The following is a 27,539-nucleotide window of genomic DNA, read 5'->3' as shown; positions in this document are numbered from 1 at the left end:
AAATGTGTGAGAAGCTCAAGGCTCTCAAGTGTAAAATTAGCAATCTACAAAAGAGAAACTGAAGAAACTAATGTGAGTAGTACTACTAAAGATGACAAAGTTGAACAGTTTATTACTGATCCTGATGGGAACGTTTAACCTCTTGTTCAAGGTGAGCTTAAAGACCAAGGCAATGGATATGAGAAGGTCCAGCAAAGTATGAGCCACATTCCACCACCATACCTCTGCTCTAAAAATATTGTAGATTATACAGCCAAGACAATATGTTAAGACCACAACACACCGAAAAGTTCAAACTGTGTGTGTTTTGCGATGTCAGCTGGCATATCTGAATACCCTTCCCCATAAGAAAAACTAAAAAAATACACACACATAGTGGCATCTCCCTTTACCCAGCCTGTGCCTCCCTTTTCACATATAAGCATGGAAGAATGCGAAATTAATTAAAAACTATTCTCCAATAGATAATCCAAACAAAGGACAACAATTATGTTTTTCTGTTCTTATGTGAAGAACAGATCTCTGGTGACGAGACAGGAGTGTAAAGATTCCGGCCTCTTCATGATAAAAAAAACGATCTTTTATACGGGATAAAATTATGAGATCCTGTTCAAACACACCTGTTCAATACCTTGGTACAACTCAAATATCTGCTACGTGGTCTAAATATCGAGAATAAAAATCAGTGTTTGCTACTGGTGTTAGTAACGTTTTATTTCAAAACACGAATCAAAAATTTCTTCTACTGTTTCAGACTGTTTAGTCTGAAGCAGGGGTGTGTAATTCAGGACAGGAGGAGCGGCGTGTTGGCTGGGTTATGATCCAGCCCAGTTCTAACTGAGCAGCATCAGCCCGTTATTGGCTTAACTGGAACAAGGTGGCGTTTCTTCCCAGCTCTTCAGGGGGAGCTTTAAAGAGACCTAGAATACCTGCAGGAAATGCCAGCCTCCTGGACCAGAAGTGGCCACCTCTTGTATGAAGCATCTGCTGATTAAATTTAGAACCCGGTATCAGGAGTGTTGAGGGGCAGCAGCCAGTAGCTGAAGCTTTCAATACAGACGTGAGGGACTATCTGATAGTTCTTGCCTCATTGTAGTGGGACTAAATTATCATACTAATTTAGTCTAGTCCTAAAGCATCTGTCGCAAGTCTCTCGCCATTTTTCATTTCTTCGTTGCAGCTGAACACGTTCTCATTTTGTATTTCTGTTGTATCTCTGCATTTAAAGGGGGGGCGGCGCTCTCTGTTTTGTTCAAATAAAACCTTCATGTTTTATTTCCTGTTCTGTGTGAAGGTATATGCCTGAACCACATTAAGCAACAGGCAAAGGGGAAAATTAAAAACTAAATGTAGAAAAATATCATTGCGCATGTACTTGTTAGTGGTGCAGAACTCTTAAGTCTCTAGAGATACAGCTCAGTTTGGCCCTTTAAAATAAATTGTTTACATACAAGAGCTAATATCAAATGAAGTAAATAGGAAATAGCAGTCCTTTAGTTCCTCAGAGTGAAAATGCCCTGGAACGTAACCCAACATGTCTGAGTCCCTGCTGGGTTTTCAAATAAGCAAGATCCCAAGAGAACCATTTTTAATGCATATGTTGAAATTAAAACAATTCATTCCAGCTCATCAACAAGTACTGTTCTCTATTTAATACCCTAACAATGTTCTACAAATGAAAGCAAACAGAAATGTTTGCCAAAATGGGAATTAGATACAAAAACAGTGCCCGAGTTTAGTGAAATGGGATGAACATTGTGATCCATTGGGGATTTTTAGGAATGCTTAATGGCCTTTTGGCAGTGCCAGATCTAAATGCCAGTGGCTTTATGTGGCATTCTGGCTATAAACAAACATTTCAGAGTCATGGGTTTCCTTCCTCTTTGAGAAAAAAAGATGTTCATATTAACCTTGTTACATTGTAATATTTCAACAGGGCTTAAATAAGCGAGGAAGACATTTTTTCCCTGAAAAAGGGACTTTTATTTCTAACATTGGTATGGTAAGCATGGGTAAAGTAATATATCCTTTGCTTCCCTAGCTTAATAACATTCTGTAACTACATTAGGCAAACATCTGGTCTTCTTCAGTGATTTGGAGAAAACACGTTATTAAAAAAAATAATTTTCAATTAAAAATGATTGTACGCATCTAGCTCTTAAAATAACAAAAGAGCTGGAAGTTAAACAGCTTTAATTAACCAGGTAATGGTTTATTTTGGCTGTTTTCTCTCTAGTTACTCTAAGATTTTACACCTATCCTGTATCTAGTGCAATAGAAACATGTTTTTAGTCTTCAAACTGCACACTTCATTTTAAAAACAGCACTCCTGATGCAAATCTCCCATTCTCTTCTCAGCAGTCAAACAAAATGGCTTTAAAAGAATAGAAAAACATAGAGAAAAACACCCAATACATTTCCATCCCTCTCCCACGCACCTTAATTACTAAAGATGTTGTGAATATTAAACAATCTTGCTAAACTATTTCTGTACACTGCAATGCAAATATGGTTTCTAGGAAACTGCAAATTAGGGCAGAGCTCAGGGGGACAGAGCATTTCTATTAGAAAGCTTTTAAGGGAAGGTTTTTCTTCAAAAACTTTGAAATATATATTTTTTTGCTAGCGGAAACTTTTTTTTCTTAGTGGGGGACTGCAATATATCATTGCCATCTGTTTATCTGTTAGATGTGACTTTGCAAAGCAAAAAAAAAGAACAACAGGACACTGACCTCAAAGGATTTCAGATTTTCAGATTGCACCACCAAACGATAGAAATTGAAGCATCAGAAAGGGAAATTATTGGTCAGTGTGATGTGAGTGACAACGTATAAGAGTGAACAGCAGGGGGTTGCTGTCCTGGTGCCATGAGGGACAGGGGATGAAGTACTGTAAGTGCAGTTAGGAATCCAGATAACACTGGGTGATGCCTCCTGTTCTCCCAGGATGGGCACGGCTCTTTAAGGAAATCGGGGTGCGTCCGTAGGGAGGTATTTGCTCATTTTCGGAGGTCTTGGTTAGATCAGGCTTCAAGGTGGTAAGACAGCTGCCCAAAGCCCGTACGTCATGCTCGTACATTGCTGAATAGGTTTTACCGATTAATCCAGTAGGAAGGGCATTATTGTACAGGTCCTTTCTACCTTTGCTGATCCTTGAGAGATTGTGTTTTTTTTCACATACCTGCATTAATGTACAGTATTTGTCTGTTCTACCTCTGAGTCGTGTCATCAGCTGGGAATGCTGTGTTTAGGATGCATTCCCTATTTTCCCCTGTATCTCCATTTAAAATGAAAATCTAATTTATTTCCAGAGAAGATGGTATACAGTGTTTAGAAACAGTAAGCACACCCACTTAAGACTTTCTGGTTTAAAAATCTAGACATATCTGACCTTCACTTAGTCCTCATTATATCCTCAGAGGATAAAACTAACCTCATGTGACAATTAATTTTTTTTTGATGCTGTCATTATTTATTTTAACACCTTTCCTGCTTTCTCTGCCACACAGATTCCATCAAGAGATTGTTTTGTATATATCATGTCACCTGTCACGCAAAATGAATTATCTTGAATAATCCCAGATTATTTACGTATGTATTTGTTTATTTTTTCTATTGCATTTGCATTTTAGAAGTGGATGTTATCTTTCAGGAAAAGAGAACTAAACCATGTTTTCTAGTATCAGTCTGCAGATTATTTTATGGTTAAAAAATTTAAAATTCTATAACTTGTCGAACGTCTCAGATTTAGCAGTACTTTGTAGTGAATGTACAGACTTTGAGGACGTTTGTGAGGACTCTTCCTAAAATAGCATTTTTCTCTCTAATTATGTACTTAATTATCTAAAACTGTATTTATAAAGAATGTTAAAAAATGTTTCTGCATTTTAATGTCATTTGTTTTTGCTGGATTTACATGGCAGAATTTTTAAAATACTTTCAAAGTAAGGCGTGTGGTGGCTCTGTGGCTAAGGACCTGCGCCTGTATCTGGAAGGCTGCCAGTTCGTATTCCCTGGGCCCCTCAGCAAGGCCCTTCACCCCAGCTGCTCCAGGGGCGCCGTATAAATGGCTGACCCTGCGCTCTGACCCCCAGCTTCTCTCCCTGTCTGTGTGTCTCATGGAGAGCGAGTTGGGGTATGCGAAAAGACAAATTCCCAATACAAGAAGTTGATATGGCCAATATAGTGATTTTATCTTATACAGTATAAAAACTGCAGAGTAAAACAAAATGTGAGCTTTAAAATTCCCAGTTAGTGTTCATTATTTTTCCATCTGTGAAAACTGAGCTTCTTCATTAATTTTAGGCCTGACAGTCACCAATAACTGCAAACCACTTTCACTTAACGCATGAATGTAAAAACAATCCATTAAAAATGAACTGCTTACTTAACTTTTGTGTGTGTGTTAAGCATTGGTTAATACTTCTGATATTTTTATAAATAAAATATATAATTGAACATCTTGTGCTGAAAATGACCTTTAATATACAACAGCTGTGCTCTTCTATAATGTAGTCTTAAAATTATTACATTTTACAGCTGCTGGAAAAACTCAGAAATATATCCATAGAGTTGCTGCATTTATATTTGGGAGGTGAACTACAGTAACCTCCTGCTCTCCTACAGTAGTTGAAAAACGTACTGCCAATTGACATTATATACAGTATAGTGTCCAGCATTTTATATATAACTGTGCTAAGAAGCATATATGCTGCTCATGTTATACATACATTATATAAGACATTTACAGCACACAGACAATTCCTTGTAAAAAAGTATTCAGAGCCTGGCACCCTTTTCATATTTTGTTGCTTTAAAGCTTGCAGTCATAACACTTTGAAGTAGCAATTAAAAATAGTTACATAATGTAGACAGCATACTGCACACATTCAAAGCAAACAACAAACAAAAAAAAAGAATTGATATGTAATAGGAAAGAACAGTGGAAAAGTCACGATCACATCATTATTCAAACCCTTTGCCATGGCAAACCTAAATTAATTTAGGTGCATAAAATTATCTTAATGAGCCTCACAATTAGTTGAGTGCCCTCTGTCTGTGTGCAACAATAGTGGTTATCATAATTTCAGAATACTCCTGCCTCGGTAAAGTCCTTCAGTCAGGTGGTGAAGTTCAAGCACACAGATTCAACCATGAATAGTAAGGAGCTTTCAGAACAAGTCAAGGATAAAGTTACAGAAAGGCGGAGATCAGGAGAGGTCTATTAAAATCTGAAAACTGAGACTCTCTGAGCAAAGCGCAGTAGATCATTAAGAAGCGGAAACTGTATCATACCACCCAGGCACTTCCGAGATCAGACTGCCACTCCAAACAGAACAGGCGGGCAGAAGAGAAACTGGTGAGGGAGCCTCTGTAAGGCGAACAGCAGCTCCAGAAGAGCTACACAGTCAATTGCTTGAGATAATGTCTGTGGGTCAGCAATATCCCAGAGATGGCCCGTATGGCAGGGTGGGACTGTATCTCCAATCCTGTATGGAGTTTGCAACAAAGCATCTCCCTGCGACACCCCCAACAAGTGTCAGAAGGTTTCTAGCATGGCTGCCGCGCAACTCTTGGGTTGCATTCCGGCCTCCGATGCTTGTTTGCACAAATGTTGTGCCTTCCCTTCCTGGGAGTGTGGGGCTTTGCTCTTCATTGTGTCATTCACAGCACGCCCTGCTGAGCCTTCCTGGGATTTCCCAATCCAGAAGCTGCCCCCCTGGATGCTAATAAACATCTTGAGGCGAATCTCAATAATCGTCTGGCCTTGTTCGGTCTTTATAAGACAGCACTTCTTTACTTAATGATTTAGAGATCACGGGTATGTAACGATTAGAACTGAATGATTAGAGATTATTGTGACCCCAGTTTCTTCCGAGCTGAAATGCGTCTTGATGTGAATGGTAATCTCTTTCTGATTAATACATTTCCTCTCTCCTTCTATATTTTTCCAGTTACCCCATTCAGTGAGATGAGGAGGTGCGCTTGCTACCATTTTCCATTTAGGCTACAAGAGTTTACAATATAGAACAGATGAGGTCTCTTAATTTAAATGCTTAAATTAATACTTAATACTTAATTTAATACTTAATGGTCCACAGCCTGCACTTTCTGCAACTATCAGCCATGCAAACCTAGTCCAACATTTTCCCCATGATCTTAATATGCTTTCTTAAGAAATTTATCAACATATGGATAGTGAAACTGACATAACTTTTCTGGATTTCTTGAGACTTTTGTACTCTTCATTTGTTTAAATTAAAGCATCTTACGTATAATTAAGGTTACACCTTAGATTTAATGATTTTCCAAGGCGTAGACATTCGTATTTAATCCTTTCAAGACAGAACTGTTTCGGATCATTTCAGTATTTTCAGATGACTTGACCCTCACCCAGTAAGATCATGGCACATATCCTTAAAGGTCAAGTAATCAAATCTTCAATTGCAACACTGTGCACTGAATTAGTAACCCATTCACCACTCACTTCTATCTCACATGTTTTATCTACTGATGATTTAGTTGAAAAAAATACTACAACTGCTCTTCATAATCACTCTTGAAACGGAGGTCCTGGTTAAGACTCTTTCTCTCAAATACATTCTGATTTGCACTGTATGCGTATTGACTGTGACGTTTGGAGTCTATGCAAGTATAATTCAACTTTACAGGATGTATGTCTTGCAAAAAAAGTTGACAGGAATAACTTTGGGGTGATTTGTTTTGGCAATCAATACAACACAGTCTTTATCTTCTGTTAAGACTGAAGCTTTATCTACTAACAGAACAGTCATTTGACTGTCTTGGGCAGACAGATTGAATCTGAGTTTGATTTTTTTTGTTTAATACACAAGACGTGTATATGACTATAATGAGGATGAGATCCTCTAATTGTTATGTGATTGTAACACCACCTAAGTTGTTAAAGCAGGCCTTCAGTTACTTGTGGAATTATATTCTTGCTATAATAGTACTTTCTCTATGGGGGCGTTTCTGTTTGCCTGTAAAGCTCGCCTTGTTAAGTACTGTCTCAAAAAATCTAACATCTAAAGCTGTTTTATAGCTAGAGTCAACAAAAAAGTAGTGCCTAATAAAATCAGGAGATTGCTCAATAGTAATAATATCTTGGAAAAGTTTAAATCAGGATCCATTCCAATCATAGCACAGAGTCTGCTGAGCAGCAAACATAGATTTTACTTCAATTAAGTGCAGATTCATGCGTTGCATCTGTACCATTTCTCTTAGATTTACAGTATGTGTAATATTTCACAGTGCAGGTCATTCCATTTGAGCAGATCGAACAACATGTATGGGCCTGTGTACAGACAGTAATTTGTGCCAGTGAGGGCGTGTGTATAGGGATGAATAAAATATACTTGTGGTGTCCCTCATGGCTCCATTTATGGTCCATTTATCAATTTTCTACATATACAACATACACATCAACATACAACAGTACCTTTAGGTGAGATATCATTGATAAACATGGTGTGACCAGCAGGGCTATGCGGATAGCATACAACTGTATAGCTCTGTGAAACATAGTGACTTTGCTGCTGTTTCAATCAATGCAACTCATGTCATGCAAGAAGAAAGTTTTGTTGTTGTTCTCGCAGCAACAGCTAGAGTTGTCACAAAAAGACTTGAGAACCTGTCAACTAATGTAAAATCTGAATTGAAAAATTAGAGTGCTTTATTTGATTCTTGTCTGCATTCTGAGTCAGGTAATAAAAAAAACAATACTAAACTGTATTTTTAGCATCTTAGAGATATTGCTAAAATTAGACCATTTCTTTTCTGACTGATGCTTTTCTGACTGATGTATTTCACTGGGACATGAAATTCCAAGTCTTGCCATGCTTACAGCTGGTACCTTGAAAGGAAAGAGGAAACTGCATTCTGCTCTGATGCCTGAGGTCTTTGCCTGCTTTCACTTGAAAAGACGTAGCTCTCTAGTATGAGTTTATTGCACAACAAAGGCAAGTTATTTTGAATTACTGATTGTTCTATTTCAATTATAAAATACTATGTTCTACGATTGTGTAATTAAACTTCAGTATGCTTTATTCAAAATCTTATTTTTAATCCCATCATTAATTCATTATATTATGTTTGATATATAATGTATAATATTTTATAATTATGAATCATTACATTTTCTAGAGTGTAATAGATAATCTAGGCACTTGTTTTCTGCATTCATAAATGTAGCTTTACTGTATGTAAAGCTCTTCAAGTTGTTTGAGATGATACATGCTTTTCAAATAGTTTTAACATTTGTTTTTTAACATGAGATGTTAGATCTTAATTGTATGAAAAAGGAACTTCTGCAGAAGACGACAAGGGGACAAAACTACATATCCTACAATATAACAAAGTAAAAAAACAAAGTTCCAGTGACTAAAATAATTACCCATAACTACCTTTGTTAGAACAAAAATCCCATCAAAAATGTTATTAATGTTATTTTTCTGTTTTTTTTGCTAGTTTGTTAGCAGTAACCTTTTTTGTTTAAATATAGACACTCCTAAACATACTTTGCCACTGCTTTGGAAACAGAAGCCTATTTTTTATTTCTCAATTTTCTTCCGCAAAACAGAAATTTCAGCCAAAAGTGTGCTGTTTTGCATTACATTCTCCTGGCTATTTTCTTAAATAATAATACAAAAAAAACCTTGAAGTAAATTCTCCTGGTTATTTACGGGATAGATTCAATGAGTCAGAAACTCTTTTTACTCCCACTGTTTAAACGCAAGAGGAAGCTGCGCAGCAGCTGTGGGCCGAAGGGAGATCAGCTGGAGTGACCGTGGTGATTCGGCAGTGTTGGTCCCTCCACAGTCCTCAGTTTCCCTCTCCCATGCTGGCAAGCCCAGCTCTCTCACAGCCCTCGGTGCGGAAACGTAGGCTGTATGAATTAGACCCGGGAAGGCGGCTGCCTCCTCTCCAACGTGCAGAGGGGAGCGCAGGCCCTTACCGGTCTGAGCAGGCAGGCCAGGGAAGTGCCTTGGATGACTAGGACAGGCAGGTCTGTCATGTTCAGGGCGTGGAAGAGACTCTCCACTGTAGCCATCGTCTGATCGAAGCGGCCAGCCAGCCCTCCCAGGGTCACTATGGCGTCCAGCTGCAGAGGCACGAGAACAGTGATGAGACACACAATTGGTCCTCCAAGGCTTTCCGGTACAATATTGGAGTAAAACTGCAGGTTATTGATTAAAACCAACTAGTGCAATCTTGCTTTATTCTGGCAAACGTCTCTTATCTTTACTGGCAAGTTTCTGTGATTTGTTTTTTCAAAGAGATACCCAGATACAGTAGGATCAAGGGTTAAATGTTAGACAACATACCCCTCTATGAAAAGGGTATGGGTAAGGGTAAGGGTACAGGGTTTTTCTGTTCCTTTCTGTATTCTCTGTGAAAACCCATTTTTTCCTGCTTTAATTGTTACACTGCCCTTTCTTGGGGCTACTCAGTCTTTCTTGATAAATGGCTGTCAAAAAGACAAGAAGTTAAAATACAACAGATATATTCAATGCATCCAATATAAACAAAACACAAAAAAACAGCAAAGGTCAGCTAGATACTCTTACTGCTCTAACTCCACAAGCAAACCTTTTTGAAGAATAATACAACGTCTACACCCTTAATATCGACAGGTTTTTTTTTAATTTGCAGGAAACGGACCGTCTGTAATTTGGCGATTAGCAGTGTAGTCTGGTTATCTGGAGGCCCTGGGTTCAGATCTCTAGCAGACCTCTGGCGCCGTGACCTCAATCACACTACTGCACCCCAAAAGCTCCCACTATATGAATGAGTCTGCACATCATCGTCGTAAAAGAGAATTTATTCTCAATTGAGCTACTTGGTTTAACGGGTAGGAAAAAAGTGACAGGAGCGGTAATGTCTTCTCGCTTTCTTTTTCGTTGTAGTGGCACTGCTCTTTTGCTTCCTGGTATGCCTGCCTGTGACGTGTTTAAGGCACATTCTGAATTCTTCAACGTGTGTTGTTCTCCAACTAGTTAACACAACTCCAGGAAGAAGACACCAAGATGTGAGCTATTACAACTCAATAACCTGAAAAAGGTTATAATTAGCTGTAGATAATGACTCAATTAAAATATTATTAAAACAGGCCTGTTAGCATTTTCAGCGCACGTACATCAGCCGCAGAGCAGAGGTATTATTCATAACGGGAGAGAGTGGAGCTAGTCGGACACGGATCAAATAGGTGCCAAATGTTTTTCTGTGTTTCTTTCTGTATTGTGATTGCAGGGCTAAAATCAGTTGTGGACCTTTAGCTGTCAGTGATTAACATGGTGCTGAACACTGACACGCTTCATCTAATGCAGGTTATTAAACTGATCCCAGAGTCATAATAACATTTCATAGAAAGAGCAGTGCTCTGGCAGGGGGTGGGGGTGGGAAGGAAGAGGAAGCTTCTATATACAAAACCTACAAGACTAACAGTTTTTGAATATTATGTATGCAAATATATACATGCAATATATGCTAAAATATACACCATCTTAAATAAAAGAAACTCTACCATAAACAGGAACCGTGTGAATGATATTTAACGTGGTACACGAAAATTAACACGCCAGTGTACATACAGGCTGTGGGATCGAGGAGAAGAGGACGAGACCGACACAAGCAGCGAAGTGCCATGAAGGTGTCTGAATGGCTCAAGATGAAAGTGGGAACGAGACGGCGGCACATAAGGATCGAGGCGAGGGAGGAAATGTGCCTCGGAGAAGCCGAGCAATCCGAACAGTGAGCCGATGACGGGAGTTCGCGAGCCGAAAGCAACAGCGACCCGCTGAAGCTGGAGAGTGAAGTCGACGACTTTCAGCCCGGTTGTGAACCAGGCAGCAGAACTGAAATGATGGCGGCGAGCCAGGAGGAGCGAGACTTTCACCTGTGCTGGGGAACATCGAATGAAAGACAGGCAAAGGAAAGCAGACCACACGATGATGAAACAGTTGCAAAGTGTGACTGGCGTAAGTACTGGCAACAAGATGGATCTGCAACACGATGGATCTGCAACATGATGGAAGATCTGAACACGATGGATCTGCAACATGATGGAAGATCTGCAACATGATGGATCTGCAACATGATGGAAGATCTGCAACATGATGGATCTGCAACATGATGGAAGATCTATAACACGATGGATCTGCAACATGATGGAAGATCTGCAACATGATGGAAGATCTGCAACACGATGGATCTGCAACATGATGGAAGATCTGCAACACAATGGATGTGCCACAAATCACATGGAGGCTGGAAACCAGTTCCTAATGGTGGGTGGGGGGGGTGAGCTACCTGAGAAAGATCCGGGGAGTAAGACCTCAGAAAACGAGGATGGTCAACATAAGCCGAGGATCTTGAGTTAAAGTCAGTAGCTGAAGCAAGAAAGATGTAATCTGATAAGACAGTAACTGCCAGCAGTGTCCATGATGATGACTCCAGGGTAACAGCAAAAAATAATACCTTTTCCTCATTTCAATTCCCCAGATTACTGGTATTATAATGAAGGCATCTTGTGTGTGGCCATATTAATGTGTGTCTAATGTGGAGTTCCTCACCGCCAAAGGTTCAAATTCAGAACAAGCTCATCCAACTGAATAACATTAATCGATTCAGCAACAGAGACCTTTTTTTTTGCAAGGACATTAGCAAACGCTGTATGGGACTGTATATTGGTATAAAAGACAAAATGAATGTCTGAAAATTGCTCATCCCAAATGGAGTGCTTTTCTAATGGGATATCGGTTACACAGCTTTGAGCGCAATGTGTCTCATCTTGACTTCTTTGTTGTGTAAAATCCCAAACAGAACACCCCTCGTCATCTCTCAGTGGAGGGTCACAGCTTTAACACAAAGTGCATAGAGCTGAAAATGGCAGTTTGGCAAAATCTTTACAATCAGGTTTAATTTACTCTTTCATTCCCCCTTTGAGTCCCCCTGTAACCTGCTGCGTGATACCTAGACGAGCACTGTAATTCTCATGCAAATCTCATGCAAACCACCTCACAAAACGAAGGATCTTTTTGGCAATCTCACCATCAGGGCTCATAGTCTCAGGGTGATAAATGATACTTCTTTAGAGTTTCAGAAAACAGAAAGTTGACACATAAATTGCTCGCACCATAATTTCATGCACGTAATGATGAAACAGGTGGAAGCAAAGCAAAATGAGTGTTCTAAGGTACAATTAAAATGTATATTTGTCTAGGACCTCCTAATGAGACAGAACTGAGGAGGCTTTTAGTGCCATTAGGGGTTCTTAATAGAAATAAACGAGGATCACACTAACATCACACAACAGGCTTTCAGTGACATAAAATGCAATTTTGTTCTGTCAGAACTCAACCACCACACTAAAGCAGCCCAGTGTCAAGCTTAATCATATGATTTATTCAGAATTTATGGCTGTGTCACAGTTAAATGAACAACTTACAGTCCTCTGTCCATCACCCACATTGCTCAAGTGGCATGTTCTGAAGTACGCCTTATTGAATCAAAGATTTAATTTTCATAATCCAGTCAACTTTCGAGTTACTTTTTGTTTTGCGAATGAGAAGCACAACTATCCTCTTCAGGCACCGAAAGAGGATCTAGACAACAGGGAAAGGTAAATCCTGAAGAGGGTGAGACCTGATAATAATAATAATAATAATAATAATAATAATAATAATAATAATAATAATAATAATAATAATATAAAATACTTTATTTTATATAGCACCTTTAAAGGCTTCTCATAGCGCTTTACAGAATGACAACAACAACAATTTAAAATAAACAATAAAAAATTACACAAGATAAACACAATGAGAACACGCAGAGGAGACAGTAGATGGGCACACTGAACTGGTATGACCTTTAAGTAAATGTATCCAAGCCTCTCTGGCACGGACTCCATTTCTGTTCATAACTTCTAGCAAACCTCCTCTCGTGTGGTGAGGAGCTAAATTGGTGCCAACAATGTTGATCGCCTTCGCAATAGTAGAATGTTACTGAAATCAAACCTATTCTATAAATACAAGCTCATGAGGTTTTTTCTATTGCGTTTTAAAATAAAGACCATTATTAAAAATACCATTTAAAAATACCATTTATATCTTTTATATAAACATAACTATATTTTAGAATATTTTCATAATTCCTGAAGCTCACTGAATTGGTCTATACAGGTATACAGTATACTGACTTACGCGTGTTTAAACAAACAGGTTTTAAGGGTGCAACTGAAATCTATTTCATTAACCCAGATGTGTATGTACTGATGAAGGCTTGTTTGTGATTAAATGCCGATGAGTTATAATAAAACTAATTGTAGTAGAGAGCGTGTAATTCCAGGTCGACTCAACGCTTTTGCGTGAATGAAACTAAAAAGCTAAGGATCAGCCGAACACACTGTATTAAGATGTAAGATAACATATTAAGAGATAAATGTCTCCATTCCTATGTTACAGAGCACTGTTTTGAGGCATTCTGAAGGCAAGCAACAGAGAAAGGACTTCTAAACAGAGAAACAGATTATTTTTTAAGCACTACCCAGTTATTGAGCTACTGAGCAGATACAATCTATTTACTGACCCTTATGACTTCGCACTAGAACAAGAGGGGATTCGAGCTACTAAAAACCCAGCACTGCGGTCGGCGGCAGGAAATTGTTAAGAGACTGGGCCCTGACATCTTAAGTTTCTTTGTTCCACGATCATCTTTTCTGCAAATACCGAAAAAACAAAACAAAACAACAAAGCACTAAAATAACATTTGAACTCAGATTTTGCCAATACCCTTTTCATCTTTCAGAATGTTTTCTTTCTGTGCTCCACTTGCGTGCTGCCCTGTTGGCTTGCTGGATCCACTGCAAAACCCCTGGAAGCACTTCTTCACCTGAACATGAAAGCTCTGCACCAGGGGCAGGTCAGGGCCCCAGAGTGGCCGGCTCTGTCAGGCAGTACAATGGGTTCCAGTCAACATGCCACCATTCACAATTCTTGCGTTTCCATTGCACGGCGCTACCATGACAACTCATTCACTATCAAGTCAAGCTGACTCCTACAAAGCATTTGCGCTGCTGCAGAGATATTGCACGGTTCAATCTATGTTAAATAAAATGTAAATATTGCTCTCCCATTATGAATTTTAACTTCTTTCCTTCCCCTCATCTGGCCAGATACCCATATTTCTGTCCTTCGTATTGCTAGATATCTATATATTGTAATGCTGCCAGACATCTTTTGTATTGTGCACAAAATACTCTCACACAACACTGGCGCATTTAATCCACAAATCTGTAAATGGGCTTATTTTAACTGGATTATTCAAATTGTAAACGCTTAGCAGTTTCAAAAACGTCTTCTTCACCTTCAGAATATCACAGCTGTGATGCAATAGACTGAAATAAATATATTTTTAAAATGTGTGTTTTGGATAGCCTCCCCCTTTTCTAAAAGTTGAAAAGACACACCTCGCCAGCTGTGACATAACTACTGTAACGATTCAAGGCACCGTGTGATTCATACAGGTTCCCCAACCAGACCAGGAAAGCAAATAGCAATTAAAATGAGCTTTGAATGGTGAGTATTATTTGTTGTTTCAAGCCTACACATAGATAATACTGTAGGTGTAAAAGTACTAGGTGATAAGACGTGTCTGGAATCATGTGGCTTTGGTCTTGTTCGGCATTGTGGAATGATGTCACATTTGAAACTTTGCCGTCAGTAAGTTCAGCTCCTGTCTTCAGGGCCTGTCTGAAGACCTTAGGTATGGTCCATGAAAATCATTATTTACTTGAGTACAACTGGATAAAGAAACACCGGGCCTAGTCCTGTAGCACTTCTTTAGATTCTTCAGCACACAGCACTTTTCCTTCTTTCAGTCACGAAATGCTACAGTATGTGTGTCTTCCTTATGAAAACTTTTGAAAATAATGTATGTAGTCGCCATTCCCTTTTCCCTATGCCCCCAGCCTATTTCTATCAGAGTCTCATTCCTTCATAGCCTGTCCAAGAACATGAACTTCAAGCAAGACGTATTCCGTCTCCCTCAAAGGACAGCATGCTGTTACCAATGTAGCTCAAGCTTTCACTCGCCTTTATCCACTTTGTCTGCCTCGGTCGTCTGAAGAAAGAAAACAGGGCGAACTGTTCCTTGCTACGCACATTCCTGTTTGTTTTATGCAATGAAACCTCCAATCTGAGATAAGCATTCTAAGCCGGCACCTATTGCTAAGCCCTTCCATTTGAACGCCAAAACATACTGTAGGATCCCTCGTATCCAACTTCTCATTCTCATTTGTGATACTGTATGCACAGGTAGTGCCAATCCTCTTGTGACATCCCCGCTGGAATAATGTGTACCCTCTTACATTCATCCTATCAGTTTGTGTTAGCCATTACAACATCATATAAACACCAGCACAATAGCTTTTAGAGCTCACAATTTGGTTTGAATACATCAAATGCTTAATAGGAGTATATAGTGACTGGCTTGCTGGAAGATTATATTTTTCCTTTGTATTCTTTATTTGTTTTTTTGTCGTATTTTGTCCATCTTGTCGGAATCACTGCATCCTCTCAGTTCAAATGCCTCTGCACTTCTTTAAAGCAGACTGGAGATGTAAACTCCACCCCCTCCCCCCCCGAAACAAACTCTGCAACTTTCAGCTTCTGCTTGATTGTCAATAGGCTGTCAGACCAGCTGTCACTGTACTGAAGGCAAGTCAGGGAAGCCAACCGTAGTGTGAGAAAGGCAACAGTTTTGAAGTGTGCGCTAGTAAAATTGGAAATGACTTGCATTCTCCAGAAGTTATGGAATCATTTTTGTTCCCTTGCAGAAAGTGGCAAGTTGATTGAAATCTTCCCGGAATGTAGTTTGGGTGCAGTAGGAAAACTATGGTGTTACATTTATAAAATAGATCAGTATATTTATAAAATAATCTCTTTAGAACAATGAACGGCAGATTGAGAAGGAAGTCAGAGACCAGGGGGATGGACTGAGGAAATGTACCTGTAAACGCTTGTTCTTTATTTCTTCCACCATGATGTGCAGGCATTTAGTAAAATCTGTTAGGTCTTGATCTTCAGTTTCTATGATCTTGCATTTCTAAAGAAACAAACACCATTGATAAAAAAGAGGCATTAGTAAGATTGAAAAAACATCAAAATATAAAATTACATTTTCCAGAACTCCAATCATCCTGGTTAAAACAATATTCCTGGCATGATTTCTTACATCGCTTAAAATCATACCCAATTTTCATGAGAAAGCATCAAACTTGTCAACTTTTAAATACACACAGAAGTGAACATTCTTTGTTTTAATTACATATAAAAGAGGACAAAATCAAACCTGGATTTTCTGTTCTTCTCTGTGAAATAAATGGAAATATATCCAGATTCTAGTCAATTATATTGGGACATTGCAAACTAAGCATTTACAGTAATTTAAAACCCAACTGATATCTGTTGTACTCTGTAATACCAAACAAGAAAACAGACACTTCTCCTTTCTCCCCAGTGAAAAATGTGATAAGTTCAATTTCTTTCTTTTTTATTTTTTAGATAAAAAGTTCAATTTCTCTCTCATGCTAACTGCATTTGTTTAATGCCTGGCATAACAAATGTATAAAATCTGATAAACTGAACTTCAGACAGACAAACAAAAAAGAGAACTATGGAGGTAGAAATAAATGATATTACTAAAGGTAACAAATTTGTTCCATAGTGATTATTTTCTTTAGGGCTTATAAAATACATATTTCTTTTAATTAACTGCCTGGATTTTCCTCATGATTTATAAAACGATTCCCTGAATGTATTCTCTAAATATGCAAATTTTGAGCAAATCTGGGATACTTTATGACAAATTATAATTACTGTTTAAGATTACAGATTTCAGAAATGTAGATTCTGCAAGTAAAACTTAAACTATGCAAATATATTCAGAAAGACATCTTCTTTCCATTGTAAATTGCATTTAAAAAAGTTTGGATTGCGAACTGTTCGTGCTTGAAATTTATTTAAATGTTGCTGAATGAGAATGACATGAATGAAAGTTTCTTCTGTCTTAATCCTCTTGTAGACAGTCAAAGACAGAAGCCCAAGGACACCCTGCCTGCCTTCCACATCAGTTACTCAGGTCTAATTCTGAGAAGGCACGATCTACAGTTCTCAGATCTCACTCAAGTCTAATTTTGAGAAACAAATTTGTCTGCTGTATGGCTGAAAGGCAACTGATAGCTTCAAAATTGTGGTCCCTCTGAATTTGAAACTCTAATACCCTATGTATCTATATATAAATACAAATACTGAATCAAAATCAAGAAGTTTGTCTCATCTGGATAACCAACCAACTGAACAAATTAAGAGAGAATGAGTTAAGATAGTGATGTGCCTGCACATTACACTGCTGCCACACATATCTTTACACATGTAGATACATGTGTCCTGTACAACACTCTAGACTTACGATGGGAAGGCTGTGGTTTCATGTCCCAGATGAGGGACACTGCTTTTGGCACAACAAAACCAGGGAGCAGGGCACTTTACTCTGAATGCTCCAGCAAACCCAGCTGTATCAGTGGGCACAGAAAACGGTCTGTACAAAAAACTGCCTCTCCTGTATGTCAGCCAAACAAATAAACAATAATGTAGCTATCTTGCCAGTGAAGAGAAGTGGAAGAGATGTGCACCGCTGTATTTCAACAGGGGGGCAGAGAAAAGGGAGGATAATGACTTTCCTGCAAATTTTGTGCACGACTGGAGCTGTAAGGCATTATACAGATGCACAACAGCCTTACAGCATGTTGCATCCTGAATCCGCAGTAAAATCTACAAGCTTTTGTCCACATCTGTGGTATACATGCACACTTGTAATCCATCACTGCACAGAGACATGAAGAAACGGAGTTACCTGCAGGCTAAGTGGTTAGTTTACATATGAAATTGCAGTGCATTAATGGACGTTTAGCTGCTTTCTTCACCTCCACAGTTGTAAACCTCCCATAGATTAATTTAAAGGTTCCCAACCCTAATCTTTGGGACCCATTCAGAGCCGGTTTTTCAAACAAGCTAGTCGAAAAACTCAATTACTTACTAAATCTTACTTCATTCAGCTAACAAGTCTCTGGATTGGTGCTTTTCCAGAAACTGGAGATTTGAGCTTCATTATAATTCTATCATTATAATTCTATTGTATCCTGTTGTTGAGTCAAGCAAGGGTTTAACTTTGCAACTTTGAACTTAACTTTATGTAAATGAACATGATTTCAATTAACAGTAAGTGTATGTGGGGGGGGCACTGCGCTAAGTCATTTTTAAAATGAAGTAAAAAGACAAGAATTCGAATTTTTAGTTAAAATGATACATGCACCCAGGTATATTTTTCAAGCTGTCTATAATTACACACTTCTCTTTTTACATTACCCTCTGTTCTCCACATCGCGCTAAGTGCCTTTCAATTAAGCAAGTAATCTGCAACATATTATTGGACATGTTCTACTTGCCCACACAGACACCTCTCAATTCACAGTAATAGGGAGAATGGCAGAAAAAATACCGACTGCCACACATGTAAATCTGAAATATATCATATCTGATATACAGAATTCGAAATTCACAGTTTACAGTTTCCCCAAATAGAAAAAAGCCCAGATTTATCCCACTTTCTGCCACATGTCAGGAAGTCCAGAGAGAGCTTCTCAATGACTTTCTGTTGATTATGAATCTTTTCCCGATGTTTTCTTTCCCTTCATTTTCGCTCATCATCCTACACGCCAGAGACACAACATGTTCATCCGAGCCACCGGGGCTTCGGGCCCCTCACTTGAGTTGCTCTTTGTAGGCTCCTAACGAATGCAAATCTTTTCACCGAGCGACAGCCCTTCCTCGGGGGACAGCCACAGCGCCACTCAATTTGCAACAAAATGCCCCCCCCCAAATCTGACACTACGCCAAAAGAGAGAAAGTTCATTTGCTTTTTCACAAACGTTTGCACTTTACGGATAAAAACAATTACTTTTCTTAAAAATTGCTTTCGCCGGGACCTGTGTGTTGTTCACTGCTAATTAATTGCACTATTATATTAAAGTATAAAAAAGAAACAAGTTATTTCCAAGTAATGACTGAAATACGTCCGTGCCTCTGAATTCATGAACACTTAATGATATCTATACCTGGCTTTAAGGGAGAAAACCCAAGTAAATGCTTCTATGTTCTGCTATGATGAAGATATAATCAGCATATCGGATATCTGTGGGTTATTATGGGGAACTGGTCAATCTTCACAAATATCTCTTGACTCACTAATTAGTTTCATATTATTTAACTTTGCTCCCGACTACCACCCTTGTACTGTATAGGCACGGGTTAAGATCACAAGAAAGTCACAGACAGGTTGAGGCTATTTGACCCATCGTGCGTGTTACAGGTAAGTTGGTTATACTGATCTGCTCTTCCAGCCTCTGCTAGGAGGAAATTCTGTGTCAGGGCCATGGCTGGGCACTTTGTTCCAGACACTCTCTTTGTTCTGTCATGACTAAACCTTACAACTAGTTTCATGGGAAAGATCACGGACGATTAATAAAATAAGAGGGTCGTCCCTTTGGTATTCATATGGCAACATTGGATCCCTGGATCAATTAACTACTGAAAGGACCAGACAGGCTGAATGGCCTCCTCTCATTTGTAACCTTATGTTCTTATGTCACATTAAACCAGTCACTGTCCATTACTGTGTCACCACAAGGAAAAGCTTGTGAGACATAATGACATATACTGGCAACGCTTCACTTCATGAGGCAAAAAAAAACTCACTACCATAACTTCATAAATACAACACAGCAAGATATAAGGACATACAAAAAAAAAAAACATATAGCACCAGGACCACTGTTACTGAACTGCAACTGCAGAAAATCCTCACCACTTCTAAAGTCCTTAATGATGTCTTCCATCATTTTCACCTGACTTCTCTCTACCTGGAGCTCGGCTTTGATCTCGATTCAAGGTCAAAGCAAACTTTGCCATAACCTGAGCACTGCAGTCTTAGAAAACTCTGAGATCCTGACAGCAATAAGAGAACTACAGCATGTAAACTGTGCCACACATTTTTCATCACAATCCGTCTTCTATAACGTTCTTCCCAGCCCGCTATGCTTTTGTAATTTTGTATTATTTTAACTTAATTTCCCCACTTCGATATCTCGTCTAGACCTGCTTGACTTTCCCCCAGCAGCTTCCTTGGTGACAGCCTTGTTTTTGTCTTGTCAACAAACTCAGTGTCTTTATAGTCGATGCTGATCATGTAGGCATAAAAGAAAAATAAAAAAGGCCCAGAATGCAACTGCGCTTAACTTTTCACATTGCCCAAACTAGACAAAACCGGCCGCATTTCTCCGCTTTTTTTGTGTGTGAGTCCTGTCTGCAAAAAACAGCACAATAAATTGCTGTAAACATTTAATATATTCATGCCATTTACTGTATTTATCACTATTAGCCCTAAACTATTTGAAATCAGCAGGGGATAAATACACAGAGTGAGTCTAACACACATTACCGTTTCTTGCCGACTTAAATAAGCAATTTCTTTTTATTCAATTTTGTTTGAATACCTTCTCCTTGTAAAATTCCTTGACTTCTGGTTTAATGGAATCAAAGTCCCCACTGATGTAGTCCGGAAGAAACCTGGGAGTGGAAAAAAAAAGGAAAAGTAAACAAAATGATCTCCAGGGGTGAAAGCTTTTTTAAAATGTCTTGTACAGGCTCAGTCGATTCACAGAGGCCTTCTTTACAAGAGCCATTGGGGTGCAGTAATCTCCCCCATCTACATGGTAGAAGCAGGAAAGCAATGGTCTGACAGAAGACAAAGTGAAGTGTATGGCATTTCTGTTTTACTTAATCCTAAAAAGAGGACTTTCAACACACGAGGCTTTGAGAAATGTGGCGATATTAACATGATGGTGTCATCTACAGTCCATGTGCAGACACTACACATAGTTGGTTAGATTTATGAGATCACTAGGAAATTGTACACCATAATACAGCATAATAAGGGGAAAAAAATCCGAATAAATTGAGCGGAACATTAATACATTTGTGCAGGCGATGCACTGCCAACATCTCTCATCAAAATCCTCTTGTGCCAGGAGTGATCACAGTGTAGGTAGTGGATACAAAATTGGAAACACTTGGGTAAATGAAGGACACAAAGTCCCTTTGAAAGCAAGGTCTTCCACACCAGCATGGCTCATGCATAAGGGTCATGTAAAAAGATGCTGGATGGGCCTGGTTGCCTATAACTATTGATTAGCATGGTTGCCAGAGGAGACTTTCAAATGGGCTGGGGTGTGTTTGGTAATTGTTGGGGTGTGGTTTGGAAGGTAATGAAGTGATGAAGATGGCTTGATTTGCTACTGTTCCATAAGCAACGGTGTCTAAGGTGATCTCAGCATAAAATTCTATTTACCTATCAATTTATCTACATACTTTTTAAAGTGCATTATATTTAAGCAGGGATTAGAGGCATACATTGAATTGTCCCTGAAATTCAATCTCAGCATATTGTTTCAAAGTCTGAAAAGATCAATCATATAATCAGACTAAAATGGGTAACAAATGAAGCACTGTGATCAAATATATTAATTGATATTTATATTTTTATGGCTCATGTGATTTACATGAATTGTGTTAAAATCTTATGTACATGTTTAGTCTTTAATGCGAAAATGCACTTGCATACTCAATGTAGAAATTGGACAATTAAAGCTTAAGAAGTAAATAAACATTTCCACTCTTTTGTGTACCTGGAGTGAATGCACATTTCATAAAAACACAATATGTTTGCAATAAATAACGACAGACTGACTCTTAGTAAAATTAACGTCTTTTAAAGATTTATATGAATGCCAATGAAACATGATGGTCTTAATCCCTATCCCTAGGGTAGCTCACATTCCACCAATATTATGTACCTAACAAAAATGTTGCAGTATCTGTTCAGATAAGTGCACCTTGTGGTGTTTTAGGATCCAAGGTTCTTTAGGTTCTAGGATATGTTCAACTCAAGCATAACAGAACTGGTAGCTTCTCACTGCAATGAATATACTGCCCCTTCATGATGAGCAAGTACTGCCGTCATGTGGAAATGCTTGGGCTGTACTCAGTCATGTAAGGCTCACCTTTTTACAGCAAGTTTAATTGAACACTACGGAAATATTAGAAATGTAGAATGAACTATAATGCTTAAAGGAAGGGGACTTTATTTGTACTAACCCGTAACTAGAATAACAGGAATTAAAGCAGAACCAAACTATTACATTGTGTGACACTAGAGGAAGGCTCCACAGCCGAAAAGATGTGTTTCCTTTCCTCTCTTTTCAGCATGGAAAAAATCCTTTCTTGTTCCTTTGCAGCCTATGCATGCTGACATAGACTGCAAGAACATTAATTGTTTTTAATGAAGAAACATTAATGGAAGAAAAATGTACTCATGGTCCTTAACATGCTTGAGACAGGGAGCTAGGATCGTAGAGCAAGCCAGAAAACCCTCTTCAAAGGTAAGCTTTGGAAACAATATTAAAACAACTGTTTCTGAATTCTTCTGTGAAGTTGAGACATTAAACTGTGTTAACATGTCATATTTTCATCAATTCATTATGTTGCACTGAAAAAAACATTCCAGAAGATCAATAGTTAAAGACTCATTTTGAAAAACTAATGGATTTTAAAAGCTTCAATTTTCTCTCGGCATGTTATCCTCCCCAAATGAATCACTGGTAAACAGGAGGACATAAATAACCTTCAGAGACAACAGGTCAGCTGCGACATTAAATGGATACTGAATGAGACCTTTCCTCTTGACATTTCGTAAGCAGTGCACTTTCCTCTCCATTGGCAATAACACAAATTGAAGGCAAAACGTGCAATTTCACATTTAAATTAAAGTGTCACTTAAAATTAATATAAATGTGGAGGCTCTGTACTCCTAACAAACAACCACAGTTTAGGCATTCGCCTTCCCAATTAAAATAAAAAATTGAAGTCATTTCAGGAGGTCAAAACAAAGCGAGATGCACACACCCTGACAGGCTTCCTTTGTTATGCTTTATGGTCAATCTTTTCTCTCACATTGCAAAAATAAAAATAAAAACAGCACTTTTCATTACCAGAAGTCTGAAATGCAGGTTTTGTAATTCCTTTTCACAGATTTTATTGTGAGCTCATTTTTATTTTGTAGACAAAGGTCTTGGACGTCTGCTTTTTTACAACAGAAAAAAAACACGTTTTCATGTCTGAGGTTATTTTAAATGTATGAGATAAAGTCAAGAGTTGCATTAAAAGCTTATCCTATTGTAACAGTGTCAAGAGCAACAGTAAAATATTTCTCCATCCTTTCTGCAGGGCTAAAGTATTAAAGTATATTTTGAAGCACACAGACATCATAATAAAATTTCCCCTTAGACTCTCATTTCACTTATAATTATATTCATTTCACTGATATGTTTATGATTCACAGCACAATACTGACAGAAAGTCAGAGCGCTAGCTCAATGAACCATACTCCTTATGCGCAAGTCTTATAGATCATTAATCTTCATGTACAGCCACTGTTCTCTGAACTTACAGTTATTAAAGATCAAGCACCCCCGCAGGGGACCCATGAAAAGGTGTGCATTTAGGTGTTAGGAGAGTAAGGGATTCCTTACACAAAGGCTTGCTGGAGTCTGCAACAGGCTGCTCAGCCATCTTATCGAGGTACGCTCCCTGGTTTCCTTCAAGAAACAGGTCCAAATGAGCAAGACAGACCCAGATGACCTACTCTCATCCCTGACTTCTCTTATAACCTTGTGTATGTTTCTGCACTGGTGAGAGACAGCGCAATGCAGTTCGTAGAATCACTGGGTACTCATCCATGCAGAGGTAAAACATGACTTTACAGAGAAGCAGCAACACTGAGACATCAAGCTGATTACTATTGACATTGTAATTTTTTATCTCAATATGGGTGAAGCAATTTTCCAACATCACCTAATACCATCTGTGCATATTTGTTATTGTCAAGTGGCTGGAGGCAATACCCAGTATCATATAATATAATACAGTTCTGCAATTCATTCATCCTTATAGGCTTCATTTAAAATTGACATCCTAGACCTCTAAGAACATAACAATATAAGAGGAAAAGAAATGAGAATAGGCCAGTTGACTGACGTTACTGTGAAGTTATAGACCGAAGGTTTCACCTACTGTAGCTGTTTCTTCAAGGTTCTGAGGGAACTTACTTCAAAAGCGTAGTTTGGCAGCCTGTTCCCGACACCAGACACCCCTTGTGACAAAGGTGCTTCATGTCCTCTGCTGTAAATACACTTTCTTATAGTTTCCAGTTGCAAAGATATCTGAGTGATGCCTCTGTGCACCAAGGTATAAGACTAAATTTCCAAGAAATTGTGTCTTCCTCTGGGCAATTACACTTTTGAATCATGTATATTAGTTATATCTTTTATTATAGTTTTTACAGGAGATGTTCTTGAAATGGAAAATTGTTTGTCCTGACCTTCCCGTTGGTGACGGTTATGATGTTGCATTGTTGTGTGCGTTGGACTTTGCCATAATACAAGTTTTCCCTTTGGAATAGCAAGAAAGTTAGAACAGAATTAAATTGCCTCAAATTAAAGGTTTCTCCCCTTATCACTGCTGCATGCAATCAGCGCTTTTCACATTTCTCGATCCATTTACATTCACAGCCTTTGATTCCTATACCTCTCAACCTCAAAACTGACTAAATGGCCGCAGCTCATTTGTAGCCATTCTTACGGTCCAGCATCTTGTCAGGAACTTTATCCAGTGCCTTTAGGAAATCTCAGTCCACTACATCACAAGATCTGCTTGCATCCATCACTGCTGTTGCTTGACCTAAGCAGTCCAACAAGTTAGTTAAACAGGAACTGCCTTTTCTAAACTCAAGCACAGCAGTCAGTCCTATTTTGAGCCAATTGTTTGGTCAAATCCACCACCAAGAGCGCAGGATTAATCTCCACGCTGGTAGATTACAGGATCAGGCTAGGAGCTGCCTGAGGCAGTGCTGATTGGGCAGAGCACTGTTCAGGCTGGGTAAGGCAGTATTTGTAGTAGGATTCTGAGCTTACCACGCACTGCACAACAGCTCTTATGTGACTTAAAAGTGCCTGATCTCGATTTGATATTTCAGCTGTGCTGTTTCCATTCTCCATTCATAGTGCAAAGAATAAATAAAAAAAGCACCCAGAAGCACATCTTGCAGGACCAGTGAGCATTGGTGTTCCTCACAATGGAAACAATGGGCCTGTTGATTCTGAGCGAACTAATTCCACTAGAACCAACAGAGCTATGTAATGCACATGAAGAAACAACTCCCTTTTCTTGCAAACCCATCTTCAGCTGCTCTGGAGTCAGACGTAAAGAAGCTAGAACAAATAAGCTGCCACTCAGTTAATTTGAAGAAATGAACAAATAGAAATGTGCTGGAATGAAATGAACACGCGGACGGTCTTTAAATAACTTGAGATGACATTCATACACATGTACTGTAAGTATGTCTGAAGTACAAGGGGGGGGGCTTCATATTCAGGATATGACTTTTCAACTTATCCTATAAATTAATAATTAGCTTATCAAACATAAGCAATGAACTAGATTTGTTTTTGAGTTTTCTTTACAACATTCTTATTTTACATTACAATGTAGTTTTCTTCTTTGTCATTGTTTCTTGCATATGCAGACTGACATCCATTTGCATCTTTGCATCTTTCTAGATAACATTTATAAAGTGCACAAGCACATTTAAATTGTGAGTGCTGTTGTCAAAGGCAGGGAAGTTAAATCTCAGAGCTCAAGGCGTGACTGGGTGTCATTTAAAAAAAAAATGTTTCGAAGAAATAGTGCAAAGAATATTTTTGGTATTCTGTTGGAAACTTGGCTTCATTTGTCTACTTTTCAGGTGCCTTTAAATGTTATTACAACTTGAACTAGATGAGGGTCGGAATCTTTTTTGTCTGCATGTTTCCAAGCACATTCGTTCTTCTTCTTAAGGAAATGCACTTTTTTCCCCAGCAGCATCCAATTGAAAGGGAGAAGCTGGAAGCTGGAACACCAGTTAACGATGCCAAGGGTCCAGTTCCTGCTCTCATGCTCCTTTCACACGTGTCCAGAAAATGTGGAGCTTTTCCACAGGAAACACTTAATGTTTTGACCTTCAAACCTCAAAATGTCGGAGAAGATTAGATTTATTCTCTCCTTCCCTGCCACAGGACAGCACTCTTTTAATAATAATAATTAATAATTGCTTACACTTATATAGAGCTTTTCTGGACACTCCACTCAAAACGCTTTACAGGTAATGGGGACTCCCCTCCAGCACCACCAGTGTGCAGCCCCACCTGGATGATGCGACGGCAGCCATAGTGCGCCAGAACGCTCACTACACACCAGCTCTCAGTGGGGAGGAGAGGAGAGTAATGAAGCCAATTCTGGCCTCTTCTCCCACCCCCCCACGCACATGTGCAGTTCCAGCAGAGAGCCCCTTCAGAAAAGACTCTCAGAATGAAACGGGATCGTGCAACACCTGTATTAATCACTAAAACTGTGAGTACACTAACATCAAACTCACACAAGATGCTCAAGTGCTTCCACATCTGAAAGGTACAGGGATACATGTATTCATCACAAAGTGAATACAAATATTAATCTGTTGTGCCCTTTTACACACTAACCTTTATAGCATGTGCACATGATATTCCACTTTGCTACCACTGCAGGCAAGATTTTCACTATGGATTTCTTACACTTTCTGTTTGTTTTGCTACACTGAGACATCATCACAGTGGGCCATAACAAATGCATGAAAGGGTATTGTTAACATGGCCTTGAACAGTTTCCATAGTCAATCTCTGCTTTAGCAAAGTCCAGGGCAGTGAAGTGGTGGGGAACAGTGGCAAACCTAAGGGAAAGTAAACTAGGTTCATGGAATAGGTACATAAAATTTATACAATCTACTACACATTATCTTAACTTTCAGAAAAAACATTTTACGAGTTTTATTTTCCTTTTTTGAATTCCAACAATTTAAAACTTGATCCTCTAATGTCATTTGCATAGTTTAAAATATTGGGAAAAAATAAAATCACTAGTTCTTTGGTTTTCTGTGAATTTGCATCTCAAAACTCAAAAGATTCACAGCAGGCGATGAGATAATACACGCTCTTTGGGTTCAGCTACACACCTCTTCATTAAGCCAGTCATCATCTACACTTAATCTAGACAAATAAAAGGGAAGCTGTTAACACAATACTCATTTTCCGCGCCTATCATTACCTACAATGATAAGTTTAATTTTACAACAATTATACCTAAAGAATGTAAATAAGAATTCAAACCCCAAAATGTTCTGTCTGACAAGGATAACGCTAAAGCTGTTAACTTTTAGAGAGAAAAAAATACTTCTTAATAAGGAAAAAAACATACTGTATCAAGTCTCACTTGCCAA

General features: G+C 38.6%; 1 protein-coding gene across 8 annotated transcripts in view; it reads right to left on the bottom strand.

Annotated features, from left to right (window-relative positions):
* Positions 1-27,539, bottom strand: part of tpk1 (thiamin pyrophosphokinase 1) — a 117,631-nt gene that overhangs the window by 22,556 nt on the left and 67,536 nt on the right. For 7 of the 8 annotated variants that reach the window (XM_088644181.1, XM_088644187.1, XM_088644190.1 and 4 more), the window contains 3 exons: positions 20,632-20,704; positions 16,029-16,124; positions 8,974-9,120 (listed from right to left, as the gene is read on the bottom strand). In XM_088644181.1, the coding sequence (XP_088500307.1) occupies positions 8,974-9,120; positions 16,029-16,124; positions 20,632-20,704 (316 nt within the window). The remainder of the gene's footprint in view (positions 1-8,973; positions 9,121-16,028; positions 16,125-20,631; positions 20,705-27,539) is intronic. The other variant, XM_088644189.1, reaches the window with a different exon arrangement.

Source organism: Lepisosteus platostomus, chromosome 8 (genome assembly GCF_059453375.1).
Source record: "Lepisosteus platostomus isolate fLepPlt1 chromosome 8, fLepPlt1.hap1, whole genome shotgun sequence".
NCBI lineage: Eukaryota > Metazoa > Chordata > Actinopteri > Semionotiformes > Lepisosteidae > Lepisosteus > Lepisosteus platostomus.
The sequence above is the reverse complement of the archived record's forward strand: the minus strand, read 5'-3'. Positions and strand labels throughout refer to the sequence as shown.